The 22,075-nt window shown below is 39.1% G+C and overlaps 1 protein-coding gene across 1 annotated transcript in view; it reads left to right on the top strand.

Moving 5' to 3' along the window:
- Armh4 (armadillo like helical domain containing 4) overlaps positions 1-22,075 on the top strand; it is a 96,661-nt gene that overhangs the window by 12,928 nt on the left and 61,658 nt on the right. The window contains exon 4 of the mRNA XM_051176770.1: positions 8,070-8,318. Coding sequence (XP_051032727.1) covers positions 8,070-8,318 — 249 coding nt within the window. The remainder of the gene's footprint in view (positions 1-8,069; positions 8,319-22,075) is intronic.

The following is a 22,075-nucleotide window of genomic DNA, read 5'->3' as shown; positions in this document are numbered from 1 at the left end:
GTAAACATTAAAATTTCATTGTGCTGAGTACACATTATTGCAAGCATGAGAAACCAGGTGGAGCCAGGACTTGAACTGAACTAAATCTGTCTCTTTCTCCCCTCTTAATTTTAATTTTATTGCTCTATTTTTGGAATAATGTAGTTCTAGTGGTTATTACCCTACAATACAACAACCTTACTATTCTATAGGTGAGAATATTGTTAAAATGTGTAGAAACGGTCAGGCTTTGTCTTGGTTAGCTCTGACTGTTGATACAGCCTAGAGTCATCTGGGAGAAACTGCCTAGACCAGATTGATCGATCTGTGGATGCATCTGTGGAAAACTGTCTTGATTGTTAATTGATGTAAGAGGACCCAGGCACCTGTGAGCAGCATCTTTTTTTCAGGGAAGTGTCCCTGGGCAACATAACAAAGCTAATTTAGCACAGTCCTACCAGAGAGTTGTCAAGCATTCCTTCATAGTTTCTGCTTCTCTTCACTGACTGTGAGTACCCTGGTTAGGGTAGTGCTGTGTGGGACAGCAAACAGGCCTGCCTTCATGTTCCTGCCTTGAGTTCCAACCCTGACTTCCCTCAGTTACAGAATATAATCTGCAGTTTAAAAGCAAACAAATCAAAACATACTCTTTCATTTCCTGAGTAGGAATATACTCAAGCAGCATCAGGGTAAAGAAAAGAGCCAGCCAAAGTACTAGGGAGAGTGAAGCCTTCCATGAGGGATCATCAAAATCTGGCAAGTCATTTGGGGTAGGGTCTGGGCACTCCCCATGTACCTAGGCTAAGGGAGTATCCCACCATGGAGAATGGGCCCCCAAATCTGTTCCTGTACTAGGGATACACCCTAATTCCACTGCCAGAGGTCCCATAGATTGCCCAGGCCTCCTAGCTGACATCCCATTCAGGGGGCCTGGTTTGGTCCTATGTTGGTTCCCCAGCTGTCAGATTGGGGTTCATGAGTTCCCACTTGCTCAGGTCAGCTGTTTCTGTGTGTTTTCCCAGAGTGGTCTTGACGCTCTTGTTATGACTCTTCCCTCTCTGCAACTGGATTTCAGGAGTTTGGCTCAGTATTTAGCTGCGGGTGTCTGCTTCTGCTTCCATCAGCTACTGGATGGAGGCTCTAGGATAGCATATAAGGTGGTCATCAATCTCATTATTGAGGAAAGGCATTTAAGGTAGCCTCTTCACTATTGCTTAGATTCTTAGTTGGTGTCATCCGTGTAGATCTCTGGACATTTCCCTAGTACCAGATTTCTCCTTAAACCTATAATGGCTCCTTCTATTATGGTATCTCTTTTCTTGTCCTCCTCTATTCTTTCCCTGACTCAATCTTCCTGCTCCCTCAAGCCTACTTCTCCCCTCCTCTTCTCCTCTTCTCTTTCTCCTAACTCCCCCTCCCCATGCTCCCAATTTGCTCAGGGGTTCTTGTCCCTGTTCCTTTCACTGGGGGACCATGTATGTCTCTCTTACAGTGCTCCTTGTTTCCTAGCTTCTATTGTTCTATTGGATGGCTCACAAAATATATATATATATATATATATATATATATATATATATATATATATATATAATCTCCAATGGCCAATGCAGACTTATTGCTTCTCCACAGTGCATCTGGAGAAAAAGAATAGTCTTCTATTCCTGGTTCCAAAGAGGCATGTACAAGAGACAGATTGTTTAACAAGAAGAAGTTACAGTCTAGGACTTAAGGCTATTGCTGTAAGGGATCCATACATTTAGACACTGTAATGTGACCAGGATTTATAGCAGATACTGGGAAACAGAGCATTATATTTATTCAAAGCTGAAAGGGGGCTAGGTTTTAATCAGCAACAGCAGATGGAGTTGGGTGGGTTGGTCTCTTCAGTCTGTTAACCAGAGAAGCACACAGATGTGATAAAGAGCAAAACCATTAGATTTAAAGAAATGAAAATTAAATGAAGTATAATAAATATTAAAACATAATCAACTACTGTTTGAAGCAGACTAATTGTCTTGCCTCAGACTTGTTCTCAGCAATGTTACTTCTAGATAGTGTTAAGGACTACTTTTCAGTAAATTTTAAGTTATATTTGTTGTTACACATTTGGTAGGAAGTTTGAAACTTAGTACTTTAAATGAAATTATGCAGACAAATATGGAATGCTTCAATAATTATGTTTATTTGGCATTCAGAAGATCAAATTGAAGTGAGCCGAAGGTTTTGAAAAAGGCAATGTTTAATAAATAATATCCCTTGTGTTTAATATTTTTAAAATAGCTTTTAGTGTGTGTGTGTGTGTTGTGCATGTGAAGGTCAGAAGATGACTTTGGGAATCCATTCTCTCCTATCATGTGGGGCCCAGGATTAGAACTCACACCATCAAGCTTGATTGTCAGCAGGTGCCTTTATTCATGAAGTCACCTCACCATCCCATGCATAGTTACCTAATTTTAAAAGATGCTGCAGATAGCAAATGTTCTTATAACTATTTGAAACTTGAGAATTGGAAAGTGGAATTTGACTAGCAAAAGAACCTCTTACTCAATTCATTGGGTGTACCTCAAAGGAATATAATATAAATTATTCTTAAAGGTATTGTATTTGGACTTCAGCATTTGACAGAATACTTGATAGACTTTCACATAGCAAGATGACTAAGTCTTGGGTAAGTGGGTTTGTAAGTAGACATAAAAATCTTTAAGAAACATACTCTAGCTTGGTTTTGAGGAAAAAAATTGGATTCTTTCTGGATAAAAAAATATCCCAATAGAAACTCATGTTTCTTATACATTAGAATTAAACCAACCAACTACTTGTAACAAAAGCCAGTGAGATAACAAGGACACAATTCACCATCATTGAGGAAATCAGAAAAGACAACCCATGTGCAGAGAAATGAAGAATGAAGTCACAAACACAAATAAGTAACAGGAGATTCTAACAATGACCAAGCAGATGGCACAGGAGAGTGTGAGGAGGGGAAAGGGAGATTCTTAAAATCCTAATTATAAGGGACAAATTCAGGAATAAAAACGACTGATCACTTTAAAGAAACAGCAGGCCGGAGAATAGCTGTCACAGCAGAATACTGGAAATGTAAGCTTCAAGACAGAATGTCATTGTCAAAGTGCTGAGAGAAGTGGATAGCCGAGAATTATGTTCCCATGCTTTTGAGGATAAAGTAATAAAAACAGACTTTATAAAATGAACTACTACCAGAGGGAGAAATACAATCCTGGCAGGAAGGGCTGAGGTTCAGATAAAACTATGGGGCAAATAAATCAATGAACATGTATAGAAAATATAACCATCTATACTTTATGATATAGGAGGAGAGAACAGAGCCAAAATAGTGGACATCAAGAGACATAAATCAGGAAGGTATCATAAGGGTGAATGTGTTCTAAAGCCCTTTAAACTGTGTATTTATTTTTGTTTGTTTATGTGTATACGTGTGCAATAACAAAGATTTATATAAGTGTATGTATGTGTGTGTTGTCTATAAACATGTGCATGTAAGCATAGCTCACTTGACTACAGAGGCTAGACTCCTTTGAGTTAGTTACCTGATGTGGGTGGTAGGAACGAAATTTGGACCTCTGTAAGAACACTGAGATCTCTTAACCTCTCCGCCATCGCTTCAGCTCTTATGCGAGAATATTAACTGCATTCTAATTCTTAGTGCAATGGTGAGTTCTCTGGGGTTATTATATTAGGAAGTTTGGTAATATATGTATGGATATAGGTATATGGATGATAGTCATATTGAAATTTTATATTAAGCTTCATAATATAATATTCACAAATATGTTGTATATCTTATGTATGATAATAACATAAAGGTGGGAGTATTAGAAATGTTAGGATATTCATCAAATTCTCAATGAACTAGTGCCTTCAGTTGCTGGATTTGGTGGTAATTGAGAATGTCTGTTTCTTCTTCTCTTGGATCGCCATCTGCTGGAGAACTACTTCATATCTTTAGACAAGTTTAAGTTTTTCTGGTCTGGCTTTTAAGTTTCACATGCAATTTCACGCTCAACTTAAGAATGAACTGGTTATAAAAATGGGACTATTCCTAGGACTTTAGTTATTCTCATGTGGGGAAACCATTTTAGAGAATCGCTTTTAATTACAACAACTTTATTCAATTTAAGAGTATATGTGGGTGCGTGTGCATGCATGCCTGCACCTGAGTGTGAGTATGTGCATGCCGTGGTGTGTGTTGGAGGTGGCAGTCAGAGAACAACTTATGGGAGCCTGTTCTCTCCCTTCCTGCCTGGGTTTTAGGGATTTATCTCAGGTCATCAGGTGTGTGTGGTAAGTGTTTTTACCCACTGAGTCATCTTTGCTGGCCCCTTAATTTTGGATTAAAAAAAATATCTACTGAAATAGGGTTCCCAGATACTGAAAAACACTTCTTTATTCAAAAGATGTTCCCATTATTCAGAGGGACATGAGAGAGACTAACACAACTCAGCTCAAGGAAGTTCCCTTCTTCATAGTAGCCATCTGCCTTCCCATGTGTGTTGTTACCTTAGATCCTGTTTGCAACTTAGAAAGGGAAGGGAAAGTCACTGACAAGAGATCTCTGCTTCATAAGACTAATGAGCAAATAGGCCAAAGGTGAGGATTCATATGAAAAGTGGCTGCTCTAAGAAGGCAGACGGAATAGGAGAGGAGCTGTCCAGAGTCAGGCAGACATGACATGCTCAGGACACAAGTGTCTGTTCTGGAAACTTTCTTCATGCTGGGATGACATATCTGCAAAGGTTCTTCATTCCTGTGATGCATTAATGACAGCCCAGGGATGCTTGTTATGTGGTAGTCTTTTGGATATGAGGAAACAAAATAGAAGTGTCCACACTGGAAATTCTGGGTCAGCCTTTGCTGGGATCTGCCTCTGAGAAGGTTGGTGAAATTTGTTCCTATCTGGTCCTGAGCAAAATTAAAGTTTGGTTTTGTTTACCACAGACCGGTGATGTGTATGTAATTAATAAGAAAAGCAAGCTCTAACCTAGAGGGCAGCAGTTCTGGGTTTCAGCAAACTCATTTTAGGCTCTGCTGTGATATTAATTGAGCATCCAAAGTGGTTATTAAGGGAGCAGCCTGTAAGTAAATCAGCCTGTAAATTTCTTCCCTGTCCAGCCAGCAATGTGAATTAATGGGATAAGGTTTAAATCCTTAGAAGAACAAAGAACTGGTGTGGGCTGTGTAGCAGCTGCTAAGACATTGTATTAGAAAGAGGCCAGACAGAGGAAATTGGCTTAGAGAGGGTGCTGCCTAGACGCTTATTTCTCCCCGTCTCTCTGGTCATGTGTAACAAGAAGTTTCATTTTTTCAAATCTGAACATATCACTTAATGGCACCAAGCATTGTTCAGCCAACTGGCATTGTTACCTAACACTGCTACACTAGTTTTAGCGTTCTTTTCCATCCTTCCTTCCTTACCCCTTTACTTCCTCCTCCCTCCCTCCCTCTCTTCCTCCCTTTCTTCCTCTTCTCCCTTCTTCCCTTTCTCCCTCTCTTCTCACTCCCTTTCTTCCTTAAGAGACAGGGTTTCATATAACCAATGGTAACTTCTAATTCCCTGTGTAGTTAAGGATGACCTTGAACTTCTGAAACTCCTGCCTTCATCTATCCAGAGTTGACATTACAAGCATGTGCTGCCACACTAGGTTTATGTGATGCTGGAAATGAAGCTAGGACTTCATGCATGGCATACAACACCACTCCATGGACTGAGATACTTCCAGACCTGAGAGTTTTCACTTTTAGCTATTATAGTTCATTTAAGTCATAGCAAACTAAAAGAAGAAAGGACAGAGTCCCTGTTGCTGTCTGTCACAAATTTCCATATTTTGACCTTTCCTGAAATTGCAGCTTTTGCATGTGGATGCCATTGGCATGGCCATCATAGGATGTATCTCAAATCACATTCTTAAGTTTGAATATTGTCTTTGCATTCCCATTGATGGTGTGGGAATCTCTCTACCTCTTGTGTCTCAGATAATAATAATCACCAAGACTCTACCTCCAAATGCAGTTCTTAAAAGATCTGCATCATATCTACTTTCAGACACCGTTGCTCATTCCCTAAGTTCCAAGAAGACCCTCCTTATGGGTTTTCTTCTCTGTGTGTTCAGTTGAGGTCATCCTCTGCCTTATAGCCTGAGTCACTTTGAAAAGCTATAAGTCTGATTAGCTCCTATCTTTTCTGATATCCTTAGTGTCCTCTCACCCCATACCCAGTCCTCACTGACCTCTTTGCTAGTTTCTGAACACCACCTATGCACATCTTCACTGAGGCTCTTGGTATTAACTAGTTCCTCTTCTGGGCTTGCTCTTCCAGTAAGTAATGATCTCAGTTACACAAGAGAGTTTCTTATCTTGGTACTCAATTCTTGTTATGAGAAAAGCTTCCCTCCATTTCACCATTTGCAAAAACAGCATCTAGCATTTTCTACCTTCTTGACAGTGTTCATCAGAGTGTAGTCCCTATGCCTGCTGCTGTATCCATGTTTGCTCTATGTCTTCTTGAGGGGGAGAACAGTTTCTTGGCACGAGAACCTGTATCTCTGGTGCACAAGAACAGCTTGCATCAGGTCTTCCATAAGAATCTGTTAAAATCTGATAACAGTTACATGTACTTAATCCTAAAAATTTAAGGCTCATATAAGAACAAAGGAGAAAAAATATCTTTCATGGTTCCCGGACTTCAGTTCATCACCTTGCACACACTAGGCATGTGGTCTTCCACTGCGCTGCATACTAGCTTTACAAGCTAGAAAACCATTAAATGCCAAAAGACAAGGGGTATTGTACATAGTTGTCTGAAAGTTAGAAAAGTTACAACAAAGAATTATGGGTGGCCTTAATTGTATGTTCTCTTGTCTTCTCTATTGTTGAGTTTATATCTCAGGAGAGACACAAGAAAAGCCTTAGGTTGTTTTGTCATCAGTCATTGACTTTTTTGGCTTATCCACACTGAGTAGGGGATATGGATATTCCTGAAAAACTAAAATCAGTGAAACCAATTACATTAGGACTCTTAGGTCCCTTACCACTCCAACTGAAGCAACGAGGAGGCTCAGTTGTAAAAATTAACTCTTAACAATGCTAGTGATGTTTTCCAATAGATGATAGATGTCCTTGATGAATATCACATTTCACAATTTCATTTAGCACTGGGATTTAAAATATTGGTGCAATGATTTCAAGATTTTTCATTTACTCTTCCAAAGGGAGAGTGCAATCTAAGTTCATATGCCTCTCATGTGACACTGCTAAAATCTATTCACTGTTGTAGAAGATGGAAAGAGAAGCATATCAAAATAATAAATTCTCTTCTTCAATATTATGCAAAAAGATAGAAGCAGATTATTTTATGTCTTTGATAGGTCGGGGTAATTTCTAACAGATAAACATTTTATAACCTCTAGAAAAGAGAAATGTTTCCTAGGCTTGGAAATATAAATCAGTTCATAGAAGTTCATTGTTCCTGTCTTAGTTTGCCTTCTGTTACTGACCAAAGGCAACTTGAAGACACTGAGTCCATTTCATGTTTTGCCTTGAAGGAAATTAAAGCAGGAATTTAAGGCAGAAACCTGGAGACAGGACCCCGAAGCAGAGGGTGAGGAGGACTGCTATTCACTGGCTTGCTCCTCATAGTGTGCTCAGCCTGCTTTTCATATAGCTCAGGATCACATGCCCAAGGACAGCACAGGACACAGTGGGTTGGTCCCTCCCACACTAATCATGAATCAAGAAATTGTCCCACAGGCCTGTCTAGGGGTTAGTCTTATCTCAACTGAAGTTCATTCTTCCCTAATGATTCTAGTTTCTGTCACATGACAAAAAAACTAGCAGCCACGATTCCTAGTAAATATGGTGGTTATCTTAAGTTATAGTGGTGCTGAAAGTTTAAAACAAGGTATGTATAAGGTCCCCAATGTTGACCTTAACAATGGGTTTTAAAAGGCAAACATGATTATTTTGTAGGGTTTGTGTCACTTCAAAAGACTAATGTGTTTGAGTATATGCTTAATCCATATTTTCAAGTTTTCCTCTGATTTATGTTTGTCCAGAGGTAGAAGATGAGGAGGATGAGGAGGATGAAGAAGATGAAGATGAAGAGGAGGAGGAAGATGAGGAAGACAAAGAAGCAGATACCTTGTATAAGGACTTTGACGGTGATACTGAGCTGCCAGGGTTTACTCTCCCTGGAATCACATCCCAGGAACCTGATATAGAGCCAGGAAGCATGGCCCTACTGGAGGTAGCAACTTACCAGGTGCCAGAAACCATGGAGTGGGAACAGCAGAATCAAGGTCTAGGTAAGAGTCCTTTGACTACCCCGCTCCTTTCCTAAGGTTTTATTTCTTTCACTGACATCTGTCAGAGAGAAACTAATCTCCTATGGTTATGGGTGTTTATTTGTGGAGAAATTATCAATGATTTCCTCCAGAAATTTTGATCTGTGTTTTTACATAACTGACTCCAATTCCGCAACTGCCCCTTACCAGTCTGGTTACTTGATGTTTTGGAAAGATCTCCATTTTTCCTCCCTAGCAGGAAGACTTCCAAATGGGAAGGAGAGATACATAGCAAGGGTTCTAAACATGCAGCTCACATGGATTGGAGGCAGGGAGTAAATGGATTTTTGTCACCTTCTGACCTGTCAGAATTTGTTCCCTAGAAGTTTTTGCCCTGGGTGAGCCATTTGGGAAGCTTTGGGCTTTTCATTGTAAACACAATCTCACTCAGCAGTCACATGTTCAGTCATGTGCCTCTTTTCTGTGAGTGGTCCATGTTGTTATTCATGACTCTGAGGTTGTGAGCTGGATCCTATCTCCACACCCTCTTTCCTGCCCTAGGGAAGCTTCCAAACCATCCCTTTCTTCTAATTGCAGGAAGATGCTATTGAGCCCAAGTAAGAGACTCACTCTTTTAATATGTGGTGAGTAATCTTTTCACCAAAGAAATCCTGTGTCTAAAATACCCTCAGTCTTTAACATCTGGGGCTAATATATAATATAAGAGTCATCTAGCTACCTCTGGAGGTATTTCTTTCAAAACTTGACTGTTGGTTTGGGATATTGCTCTCAATGTAGTTCTGGCCTTATCACTTTGTAGGCTGGCATAACAATTGTAGGGAATGTATAAATGAGATTTGTTATGTAGTATGCACATAATTAGGAGAAGTCAAAATGGAGAATGGCTCTCCAGTGTATAAACAGTGTAATTTTGCACATAGTGCTTACTGAATTATTTCCTGAACAAATACATCAGGTATTGGGCATTAATTACTTAAGATACATAATATAAGAACCAGGTGTGATAGCACATAGCTTTAATTCCAGTACTCAAAAAGTAGAGACAGGTGAATTCCCATCTATACTGTGAAGTTCAGGACAACTAGGGCTATATATTAATGGGTCCTCTCTCTCTCTCCCATATACATATAATATATAATATGTTAATACAAATTATTAGTAAATCATATTAATATATTAAGGGTGTGTTCTATAGGATGTTAAAAGCTTATAAAGATGGTAAAATATATCAAAATATAAAATAAACACAAAATGAACATTGATTTGCAAATAAATATTATTTTGAAATGTTTCTGACAAATGGGTTTATAATGTATGAAATAGAACACAAAGATATAAAGATAATTTGTTATCGAACATGTTAAAAACAAATACAACAATCTCTGCATGAAATGATACTTCATGTCAAGGCATTGTCATATGACAGTATCACATACAGTTAAATAGTTGTAATGGCTTGAATATGAATTGTGTCACACTGGCACACACTGGCACACACTGGCAGTGAGTGAACCCTCATGTCTAGGTGGTGGTGTGCTTTGTAGGTCATATGTGGTCGTAAGTCTCTCCCCTTACTCTGCTTCCTGTTTGACTTAATATGAATTCCTCCACCATGCTTTTCTGCCATGATGCTTAGATCCCCTGCCTCCCTTAATTTGTTTCTGTCACATATTCTGTCGTGGCAGTGAGATAAGTATCAAACACAAGTCTTTGTAGTGTGATAAGGATGAGTATTTAAGACTTCGCTGCTTTGCTGAGAGATGAGAGAAAGATTACCTTCCTATAGAAAGAAGCAGGCTCTTCAGGAATGGTGGTGTGTGAATTCCAGAACTCAGAAGGTGGAGGCAGGGAAGTTGCAAGTTTGAGGCAAGACTGGACTATATAGCCAGTTTGAGACCAGTCGACTCCACGGCTTATATCCCAAATCATAGCCCGTGGAAAAGAAATTAACAGACAAGCAGCACTAGGTAAGCATCTACCCATGGGTTGTAGTCAAGGAAATGAACTCTCCTCACTTAGGAAGTGAGTTTGCCCTGTAAGAGTTAGTACAAGCATCTGGAAGGACGGTGTATGTCCCTACATACAAATTTATTATGGAAAGGGGTCAAGCTTTTAAGAGATTATTTTATTGATTTACATATTACATATGTAAATTGTAATGTACAATTCAATGAAGTGGGGGTTTTAGTTTCTGGTTTAAAGTTTTTTGTTTTTGTTTTTTTACAAGGTCTCTGTAGGTAGCCCAGGCCACAGACTCATAGTTCTTCTGCCTCAGCTTCCCCAGTGCTGGGATAGCAGGTTTGTGTCACTGTTCCCAGATAGTTCAATGGGTTTGCAAGTTGTCACCCATGCTCCTCCTCCACAGTCAACATGCAGATAATTTCCATCATCCGACCAAGGCTCTTTGCCCCAAGGAACAACTGATCTACTTTTAAACTTACTCATTTACTTTCAATATATTATTTTTATTTGTGCTATTGTGTGTGTGCAGGCATGCCTGTGTGTGAGTATGCCATGTATGTACAGGTGCCCACCACAAAAGCTAGAAATCATTGAATCTCCTGGAGATGGGGCTACAGGTAGTTAGTTATAAGACATCTGATGTAGACTCTGTAAACTGAACTCTGGTCTTCTGAAAGATCAAGAAAATATTTTTAATGTTGAGCTATGTCTTTAGCTCCTTTAAACTTATTTAATGACTACGCTATAGCTATGGGACAGTGTTCCATGACAGTTAAGTACTATTTTATTTTAATTCTGGTTTCTTTCCCTTGGTGCAGTGACCTTGAGATCCAACTATGTAATATTCATCAGTATTTTTCCTTGTTATGGTGGCAGTAGTATTCTGTTGTGTGGTTGTGCCACATTTATTTAATAAGTCACCATTCATAAGCAAATGAGTTGATCCTAATTTTGTTTAATAACAATTGAAATAATAAGTTATATAAAGCATAAGGCTTATGACAAAAATCTCTTCTGTCCTTTATCCTTGTTCCATTGTCCAAGTACAACTTTAACATTTTATAAATTAGGGCCCCCAGACTGATAGCTGGTAATCCAGAATGGGACTGACTCAGACCTCCTGAACATGGGTCTCAGCTAGAAGGCCTGAACAGTCTAAGGAGGGGACCTCAGACAGTGGTACCAGGATGTATCCCTGATGCACAAAAGGACTTTGGGGACACATCCCCCATGGAGGGATACTCTCTTAACCTAGAGACAGGAGAGAAGGCCTAATCCCTACTTCGAATGACTTGACAAATTTAGATGACCCCTCCTGGAAGGCATTGCCCAACATGTGGAGTAGGGGGATGAGAGAAGATGGGGGTTGGGGGACATGAGAGAGTGGTAGAGAGGGAAAGAGGGAGGAAGGGAGAAGGAACAGGGATTGATAAGTAAAATAAAAATAAAATAAAATAAAATAAAATAAAAAATCAATTAAAAAAGATTTCATAAATTAGTAGTGCCCACTTAGTTCAGTTAGCTTAAAAAATTTATATTATATATATATATATATATATATGTATGTATGTGTGTGTGTGTGTGTGTGTGTGTGTGTAAGTGTGTGTGTGTGTAAGTGTGAACCACCACAGCCCACATGTAAAGGTCAGGGAACAACTTGTGGGAGTTGGTTCTTTCTTTTCACCATGTGGGTTTTGGGGATCAAACATAGGTCACTGGGCTTGAAAACAAGTGACTTTGTGTACTAAGCTACTCTGACAGCCTGATTTGTTAGCTTTTATTTGATTTCCTTTGTCCTGAGCATTTCCTTAAAGATTTATTTTATTTTTAATCATGGTTATGGGTGTGTATCTGGGGTAGGGGTATATGCACATGAGTACAGATACCCATGGAAGCCAGAAGAGATTATTGAATTCCCTGGAGCTGGAGTTACAGGCAGTTATAAGCTGTCCAGAGTGGGTACAGGCAACCAAAAAAGTCCTCTGGAAGAGCAGCAAATGTTCTTAACCACTGAACCATCTCTCTTGTCCTTTGATTTTTTTTTAAGTTGGTGTTTTTTCTTATTATAGTAGCTTACTATATTTCTAGATATCTCTTATGTTTTATCATCATTGTTTTTCCAGTAAGTTCACTTCATCAAACTGCTGTTAGCATTTCAGAGTTTGTGAAAGCTCAAATGAGGAATGACTCCTTAAAGCTGGTTTTCCTCCCACTGAGGAAAGATTGTGATTGAATACTGTCTGAGAGTAAAATTCTACTAGCCCAACTTTTTGCTGAATTGTCTCTTTACAACTTTAAATTAATGGTGGGGGATTATTAATTGATCCTATGTCCTAAATACCTTCAGGTTATATTCTTTCTTCTGGTACTTTTTGTAATTGGTAGAATAATGACTTCCCAAAGAAGTGTGTGACAAATCTCCAAAGGTTTCAGATATTTTACTTTATGTGGAAAAGGAAAGTATCTTGAGATTGGAGTAGGGATATTAATCTGGAGAGGAGTGGTCCAAGTGTAGTCATATGTGTAACATATTGGGGGCTTAACTCAGTTGGTAGAGTGCTTGCTATCATGGAGGAAAAGTCCAAGGTTTGATCTTATCACTGCATAAACTGGGCATAATGATACACGCCTGCAATCCCAACATTTTGAAAGAAGAAGCAGGAGGACCAGTAGCTCAAAGACATCATAGGCTATATACAGAGTTTGAGGCCAGTCTGAGTTACATGTGACCCTGTCCAAACAACAACTACAATATAGGAAAACTCCCATTCTTCCACAGATTATCAATCAGAGGAAAGAAACTCAGAGTTTAAGAGTCAAAGAAGGAGAGGTGATTATGAAGGCAAATGTTGGAATAATGTGACTTCAAGGGAAGGAATGCCTGAAACCCCTAGAACAATGAGTGGCTTTCAATCTTCTTAATGTTGCAAGCCTTAACACAGTTCCTCATGTTATGGGACTCCCAACCATAAAATTATTTCATTGCTACTTCATAACTGCAATTTTGCTACTCTTATGCATTATACTGTAAATAGCTGATATGAAGGATGTCTGATATATGAGCCCTATAAAAAGGTAATTTGACCCCCATGGGGGTCATGACCCACAGGTTCAGAACAACTGCCCTAGAAAATGAAAAGACAATAAGATATATTCAGCTCTAGTACATGGAAGGAATGTATCTCTGCCAACATTAATTTGAGCTCAGTCAGGTCCATCCTGGACTTTTGACCTCTAAAATTATGAGAGAATAAATTTGTGATGTTTTAAGCCCCTGATTCTGTGTAAACTTGTTACAAAAGCATGAAGAAACAAACACACATTCCAGTAACAATTTAATGAGCTCCATATTTGAAAGTAAACATGTATGTCACCAGTAGGCAGCATGTAGACATTTTAATCTTAAGTTTACCTTTTCTCAATATAAGTCGGCAAAAGTAGAAATATACCAAACTCTTACAAAGTAATCCCATTTATTAAAAGGGTAATAAGTGGGTACCTGGGTACCTGATTCATGCCTGCTTCCAAGTGGGTTATTTCACTTATAGACTATGATATATACTTTTATAGTAGAAATAATACTCCAAAGCAAAGGCTAAAACTGATATAATTATATCAGTTTTTTAAATGAACAGATTGAGGTAGGTAGTTGGAACAGGCTAAAAATGTAATAAGAAATCTTTACATAGATTATAATCAATTTCCCATGAAGTAGCAAGAACATAAAATAAAGATGAATTCCTAGCACAAAGCAGTAGATTCACAGACCCTAGTTTTCTGAAATTCTGCCTTCTGCATGGCCACAGGCCTGTTGCTTTTTGTGCAGAGAGCTCTGCCTCCATCAGTATTCATCTTTCCAGGAAGTGGCTGAGATGTCCACCTGGGCAGGGAAAATACTATTCATGCATTGGATGGAGTGGGTATCAGTCACTACCCATGGGTGATTTCCAGTGTGTTCTCTGTCTTAGTTTTCTGTACATTTTTTTTCTAAATCTGTGCCTCTTCTATCCTCTAAAGAATTCAGCAACTACTCTTGTTAAGCTAATATCTTTATTTTAAATATTCATTGAGTTCATAAATTCCAGGTGAAAGCTTAAACGTGGTATTTATTCATGTGTTTCTTTATGAAGATTCTTGTTTTTGGCCATTTTAACATTTGATCAATGTTCTAGAAGTATAAGGTTTGGAAAAGCCATTAGTTAGCTCAGTGATGAATTAAAACAGTCTTCATTTTATTTTTCCAGAAAGCCTGCATTTCACATTGTGGTGGGCACTTGGTTGAGAAAATAAAATATTTTTGAAGTTCCTTTAGAAATTATTATAAATATTCAGTGAATGGTCTAAGGATGAATGCTGGCAACTGATACATGGACAACATTATGTGTCTACTTTATATGGGACATTCATTGAGCCCCTACTGAATATGTGTTCTGTATTTTGTAGGTAGAGAAAAACTGACATGTTATCATGCCATATATTATCCTGGAGCACAGAGCAGTCTCAGAAATGTAAGAGCAGTGGCCAATTAATTCTACAGCAAAGGACGGAATAACCAACATTGTTATGCATTGCTTCTAATGGGCAGCCATCTGTGAGGTGTGGTTTTCTAAGGGTGCATTGCTATCCACTAGTTAATTGTATCCCTTCTAGGAGGGCCTTCTTTAGATTTGAATAATGTGCCCTTAGAAGGCCCTAGAAAAATGGGGAATTGCTATCTGGGTAAAACAACTCAATAAGAATTTCTCATGCATTATACTCCACAAGGAATCACTTATCACCTGCCTTAGCTGGTAGTTTGCAAGTTAAAAGGGGAAGGAACAGAGACCAATGAGTTTGGGGATGATAACAAAGTAGAATACATTGCAGTAGTATGGTGCATAGGCCTTAGGGAAACAGACAGTTTGACTGTGAGGAAGATTCAGCCTTAAAACATGAGAGTGTAGTGTGTACTCACTTAAACCCCACCTTCAAGAGGGAACTCTCTTCTCATCCCACTTTATCAGTTCATTTAGAATAGCACACAGCTAAGATGGAATACTTAACAGACACTATGGCAGCAAGGAAAAGTTGCTTTCTAAGAGATAGTGGAAAGTGTGCTCATTACAGCAAATGGAGGATGCATCTTCATGAAGGACAAGGTAAGCTATGGCTTAAAACATTGTTCACAATGCAAATCAGCAAAATCAGAAAAGAAAAGGCAAACATAACAATGGACACTGAGGAAATTCAGAGGCTCTTCAGGTCATACTTTGAAAAGCTGTACTCCACAAAATTCGAAAGGTATCACTTACCAAAATGAAATCAAGAACAGATAAGCAACACAAATAGACCTATAACCCTTAATGAAATAGAAGCAGTCATCAAAAGCTTCCCAATCAAAAAAAAAAAAAAAAAACCCAGGGCCAGGTGGCTTCAGTGCAGAATTCTACCAGAAATTCAAAGAAAAGCTAATACCAATACTCCTCACATTGTTCCACACATTAGAAGCAGAAGGTTCATCACCAAACTCCTTTGATGAGGCCACAATTACCTTGGTACCCAACACACACAAAGACACAACTAAGAAAGAGAACTACAGACCAATATCCTTCATGTACATTGATGCTAAAATACTGGCAAATCGAATCCAAGAACACATCAGAGAAAACATTCACCATGACCAATGGCTTTATCCTAGGAATGCAGGGATGGTTCAACAGATGAAAATCTATCAGTGTAATCCACCATATAAGCAAACTGAAAAAGAAAAACCATATGATCATCTCACTAAATGCTGAAAAAGGCTTCGACAAAATCCGTCACCCCTTCAAAGGTCTTGGATAGACCAGGATCACAGGAACATACCTAAACATAATAAAAGCAATATACAGAAAACCAACAGCCAACATCAAACTGAATGGAGAGAAGCTTAAGGCGATTCCTCTAAAATCAGGAATAAGACAAGGCTGCCCTCTCTATATATATCTCTTCAATATTGTCCTCGAAGTTCTAGCTATAGCAATAAGAACACAAAAGATCAAGGGGATACAAATTGGAAAGGAAGAAGTTAAACTGTCACTATTTGCAGATGATAAGATAGTTTACATAAGTGACCCAAAATACTCTACCAGGGAACTTCTACAGCTGATAAAAATCTTCAGCAAAATGTAAGGATACAAGATTAACTCAAAAAACTCAGTAGCCCTACTATGTATACTGATAAAGGGACTGAGGAAAAAAATCAGAGAAGAATCACCCTTTACAACAGCCACAAACAACATAAAATATCTTGGGGTAATGCTAACCAAACAAGTGAAAGACTATATAGAAAGAGCTTTGTGTCTTTAACGAAAGAAATTAAAGAATATACCAGAAAATGGAAAGATTTCCCATGCTCTTGGATAGGTAGGATAAACATAGTAAAATGGCAATCTTGCCAAAAGCAATCTATAGATTCAATGCAATCCCCATCAAAATCCCTGCACAATTCTTCACTGACCTTGAAAGGATAACAATCAACTTTATATGGGAAAACAAAAGACCCAGGATAGCCAAAACAACCCTGTACAATAAAGGAATATCAGGAGGTATCACCATCCATGACTTCAAGCTCTAATATAAAACTATAGTCCTGAAAACAGCTTGATATTGGCAAAAATAGACAGGTAGACCAATGAAATCTAATAAAAAATCCTAATATTAACCCACACACCTATGAACACCTGATTTTTGACAAAAGAGCTAAATTTATACAATGGAAGGAGGAAAGCATCGTCAACAAATGGTGCTTGCATAACTGGATGATGGTGTGTAGAAGACTGCAGATATATCCATGTCTATTTCCATGCACAAAACTTAACTTCAAATGGATCAAAGACCTCAACATACATCAGGCCACACTGAACCTCTTAGAAGAGAAAGTGGAAGGTATCCTGGAACAAATTGGTACAGGAGACTGCTTCCTGAACATAACACCAGTAGCACAGACTCTGAGATCAACAATTAATAAATGAGAACTCCTGAAACTGAGAAGCTTCTGTAAGGCAAAGGACACAGTCAACAAGACAAAATGGCAACCCACAGAGTGGGAAAATATCTTTACCAACCTCACATCTGACAGAGGGCTGATCTCCAAAATATACAAAGAACTTAAGAAGCTATTCACCAAAACACCAAATAATCCAATTAAAAAATTGGGTACAGAACTGAAGAAATAATTCTCAATAGATGAGTCCAAAATGGCTGAAATGCACTTAAGAAAGTGCTCAACATCCTTAGCCATCAGGTAAATGCAAATCAAGGCAACTCTGAGATACATACCATCTTCTGTCAGAATGACTAAAATCAGAAACATTAATGGCAGTTTATACTGGAGAGCATGTGGAAGGAGGGGAACACTCCTCCACTGCTTCTGGGAGTGCAACTTTGTACAGCCATATTGGAGATCAGTATGGCAGTTCCTTAGAAAAATGGAAATCAGTCTACCACAGAATCAAGCAATTCCACTCATAGGAATATACCCAAAAGATACACATCCATGAAGCAAAGTATCTATTCAACTATGTTCATAGTAGCTTTATTTGTAATAGTAAGAACCTGGAAAAAAACCTAGATGCCCACAACTAAAGAATGCATAAAGAAGATGTGGTTCATTTACACAACGGAGTATTACTCAGTGTCAAAAACCCCCAAAACAAACAAACAAACAACAAAAAGGAAAACAATGGAGTCTTGAAATTCACAGGCAACTGGATGGAACTTGAAGAAGCCATCCTGAATGAAGTTACCCAGTCACAAAAAGAGAAACATGGTATGTACTCACTCATATATGGATTTTAGACATAGAGCAAAGTATCACCTGCCTAAAATTCACACCGCCAGAGAAGCTTGGATACAAGGAGGACCCTAAGAGAATCATACAAGGTCCCTCACAGAAGGGGAAAGGAACAAGATATCCTGAGCATATGGAGGGGTCAGTGAGTAGAGAGGGAGCTAGGAGAAAGAGAGGGGGAGAAGAGGAGGGGAGAGAACACGAGGGACTAGGAAGATTGAGTCTGGGGATGAATAGATGAGAGCAAGAAAAGAGATACTGTAATAGAGAGAGCCATTATAGGTTTGAAGAGAAAACTGTCATTAGAGAAATGTCCAGAGACCTACAAGGATGACCACAACTAATAATCTTAGCAATAGTGGAGTTTCTACCTTAAATGCCCTTCCCTGATAATGAGATTGATAACTACCTTATATGCCATCCTAGAGCCCTCATTGTGTAGCTGATAGAAACAGAAGCAGACACCCACAGCTAAACAATGAGCTGAACTTCTGGAATCCCATTGCAGAGAGAGAGGAGTGATGGGCAAAGGGGTCAAGACCAGGCTACAGAAACACACAGAGACAGCTGACTTGAACAAGGAGGAGCTCATGGGCCCCCAGACTGATAGCTGGCAAACTAGCATATGACCAACCCAGACTGCCTGAAGGTGGGTCTCAGCTAGAAGGCCTGGGAAGTCTAAGGGACCTCTGACAGTGGAATCAGGATGTATCCATGGTGCATAAAAGGACTTTGGGAGCATATTGCCCATGGAGGGATACTCCCTTAACCTAGAGACAGTAGGGAGTGCCTAGGCCCTCCCCCAACTGACTCGACAGATTTTGATGTCCCTCCTGGAAGGCTTCATCTTACCTGTGAAGTGGGTGGGGAATGGGATCAGAGGAGGGTTGAGGGGAGCATGGGAGGATGGGAGGGAGAGGGAACTGGTATCGATATGTAATAAGAAAATAATAATGATAAAATTAAAAAAAATGTTCACAAGGCAACTAGGACCTTTGCAATTAAATATGTGTAATGAATGAGAAGAAAGAAAGAAACCTTAGTACAGCATGAGAAGCACAAAGAGAGACAACAGATTAGCCAAATCTCCCAGATCAAAGTCCTGAGTCCTGGCTGCATACTATGCGTTCACTTAGAGAGCTATGAAAGATAGCTGTATGCTCTGCCTTCAGAATAGCTGTCCTAGATGAAACCTTATCATGGGGAGGTAGCTGCTGTATATATGAAGGAGTAAAAAGGAGCATCTTAAAGTGCTTATCTCCACTATGAATTGACTCTTCCAGTGCAAAAATCTCTTATTGTTTCTGGTGGTATTTTATGTATTAATACTTTTGGTTTAATTTTTTTCTCCTAATTGGATCTTGTGATGCTCACTGGTCTCAAAGTCTCAAACTTGTTGTGTAGCCAAGGATAATAGACTTCTGGTCCCCCACTTCTACCTCTCGAGTGCTAGAGTTATAAATTGCACCACCAAGCCCAGATATGGGCAGAGACAGATATCAAACCTAGCTCTGTGTGGTACGCAAGCAGTCTCCCAAGTAAGCTATATGCTCAGTTTCCTCCTAAATGACAATCGGTGTTCCTTAAAAAGAAATCTTACAGTATTTACAGGTCACATAGAGATCAGACTTAAATTCAATGTTTAAACTTTAATTTCCTAAGAAACTTCATGGTTACATTAAAAGTCAAAAATGTAAGCAAGAGAGGTGTGGATGTAGACACCTGTATCTGTGTTTAGTCAGTCATCTTTCAGATGCTTGAGTTCTTAATGTCCAGAAGATGGTACCCAAGTAGGTTTCTGGACCATAATTTAAAGCTACTGTTTCTTTAGAGAATTGAATTGCTTTCCCCAGACAGGCAAAACATACAACTTGGATGCAGACCTCTTTTTTTTTTTTTTTTTTTTGGTATTAGGTCAGACACACTGGTGCCTGCATTTAGAGACAAAGATCCTTTCATTTCCTTGCTTTCAGAGCATGAACACATAAGGCATACTGCCTTTGAATCCAAGGTACTATTTCTTCATAGATCTTTCCATTTAAGTGTGGTTTACTTGAAGATTAGTTGGAGATTTCTGTCTACCTATATCCAAATATTCAGCAAGTACAGTTTTAAACACTCAAATTGTGTGAATTTTCTATATATTTATTTTTATCTCACTCTTTTGGTACTATTTTTGTGAGGCATTCTCAATCCAATATTTAGCATGAGGTGGGCTATAAATAGGGAAATACAGCAACATGCTGGACTTCCTGCAGCTTGTCCCCTTTGTGCCCCAGATGCCCAGAAGGCTGCAAACCCAGAAAGTCATTAGCACCAGCTGTCAGGTGGAGTCCTTGGGAGTCTGAAGAAAATGAGGTGCTGCCTGATTGGAACTGGTTGTTTACGGATTTCCATTTGCTTCATGCTTCAGGAGATTTCTGATGAACAGCTCTGGTTGCTGCTATTTATAAGTTACTGCTTTTTTTGCCTCTGGAGTATGGGAAGGCATCTGGGGAGAGGAAATAATCAATAACATATGCTGGTCTTAGGGGTTCACAGTTGTAATCCCAGCATCAAGCAGGAGGATTCTGAAATAAGTTTGAAGCAAATCTGGGCTGTAGTGAGTTCTAGCTGGTGGCAGTTACAGAGTGAGACCCAGTGTCACCCTTTATCTCCCAGCTGAATTGATATCAAGCATAGTTTTGTGGGGTTTTCCATGCTCTCTCTCTCTCTCTCTCTCTCTCTCTCTCTCTCTCTCTCTCTCTGTGTGTGTGTGTGTGTGTGTGTGTGTGTGTGTGTGTGTGTGTGTGTCTGTGTCCCTTAAGCATACATATACAAGTATGTGGAGAATTCTCTTACCCAGGATTTCAGGCTGAGAGAACTGATCAGATTCATTCATTTAAGAGGAATAGAGAGGACTGTCATTAGCAGACAGCATTCATCTTGTCCACCACAGCTACAGAACACCATAAATACCCTTCTCCTTCTAAGTATTTTTTCTTCTAAACTTTTAGTTTTATTGTTTTGTATATAGGTGTTTTGTGTGCATTCCTGATGCATACCACATGAATGTAGATCCTGGAGTTCAGAAGACATTGGGTCCCCTGAAGCTAGAAGTATGGATGGTTGTGAGGAACCATGTGTGTGCTGGGAATCAAACCTGGGTCTTCTGAATGAAAAAGGATGAGTACCATAATTTAACCACTGTGCAGAAGGGAGACATTTTCCATTCTTTTCCAGTCCCACTGACCCAATTTCTCTCCACCCACTAGGTCCCTGAATCTACTTAATGAAATAACCACTCTGAGGCTTAATATCAGTTACAATTGTTTGCCCAGTGGCTTAGGCTTTTTGTTGACTAGCTCTCTCCTAAATATTAACCCATCTCTGTTATTATGTATATAACTACATGATTGTAGCTTATCCATGATGTTCTTGTATCTTGCTTCCCCATCGCTACATGGCATCTCCTCTGATACCACCTTCTTTCCTTTCTTATCATTGTTTGGGATTCCCATCTAGGTATATTCTGTCTGGCTATTGGCTGAAGCAGCTTTTTTCATCAATCAATAAGAGGAACATATGTATGTAGCCTACAGAAGGACATCCCATACCACTGCACTATCTCTCCAGCCCCTACTTCTAAGTCTTAATTTTAAGAAATCAGTATAATGTCAACAATGTTAAATCCAAAACTTTTTTTGAAAAAGACAAACTTTCACATATTGTGTGCTGGCTTTACACTAGCTATATGACCTATGATGTCCTTGGATTTCTGATCCTATCTTAACATCTTGAGTGCTGAGATTACAGGCAGTCAACATGGCAGTGCACGGGATCAAACCATGGCTTCACACATGTTAGGCAATGTATATAGCATGAACATAGCTCTACCTCCAGCCTAAATTTCAAATGTTAATGAGTGGAATCCATACTGCTGCATTGAGTGTTGCTTGAGAGGGCATGACAGCTAAGGCTACATGTGCACACACTTACTGTGTAC

The sequence above is a fragment of the Phodopus roborovskii genome, unplaced genomic scaffold (genome assembly GCF_943737965.1).
Source record: "Phodopus roborovskii unplaced genomic scaffold, PHOROB, whole genome shotgun sequence".
NCBI lineage: Eukaryota > Metazoa > Chordata > Mammalia > Rodentia > Cricetidae > Phodopus > Phodopus roborovskii.
The sequence above is the reverse complement of the archived record's forward strand: the minus strand, read 5'-3'. Positions and strand labels throughout refer to the sequence as shown.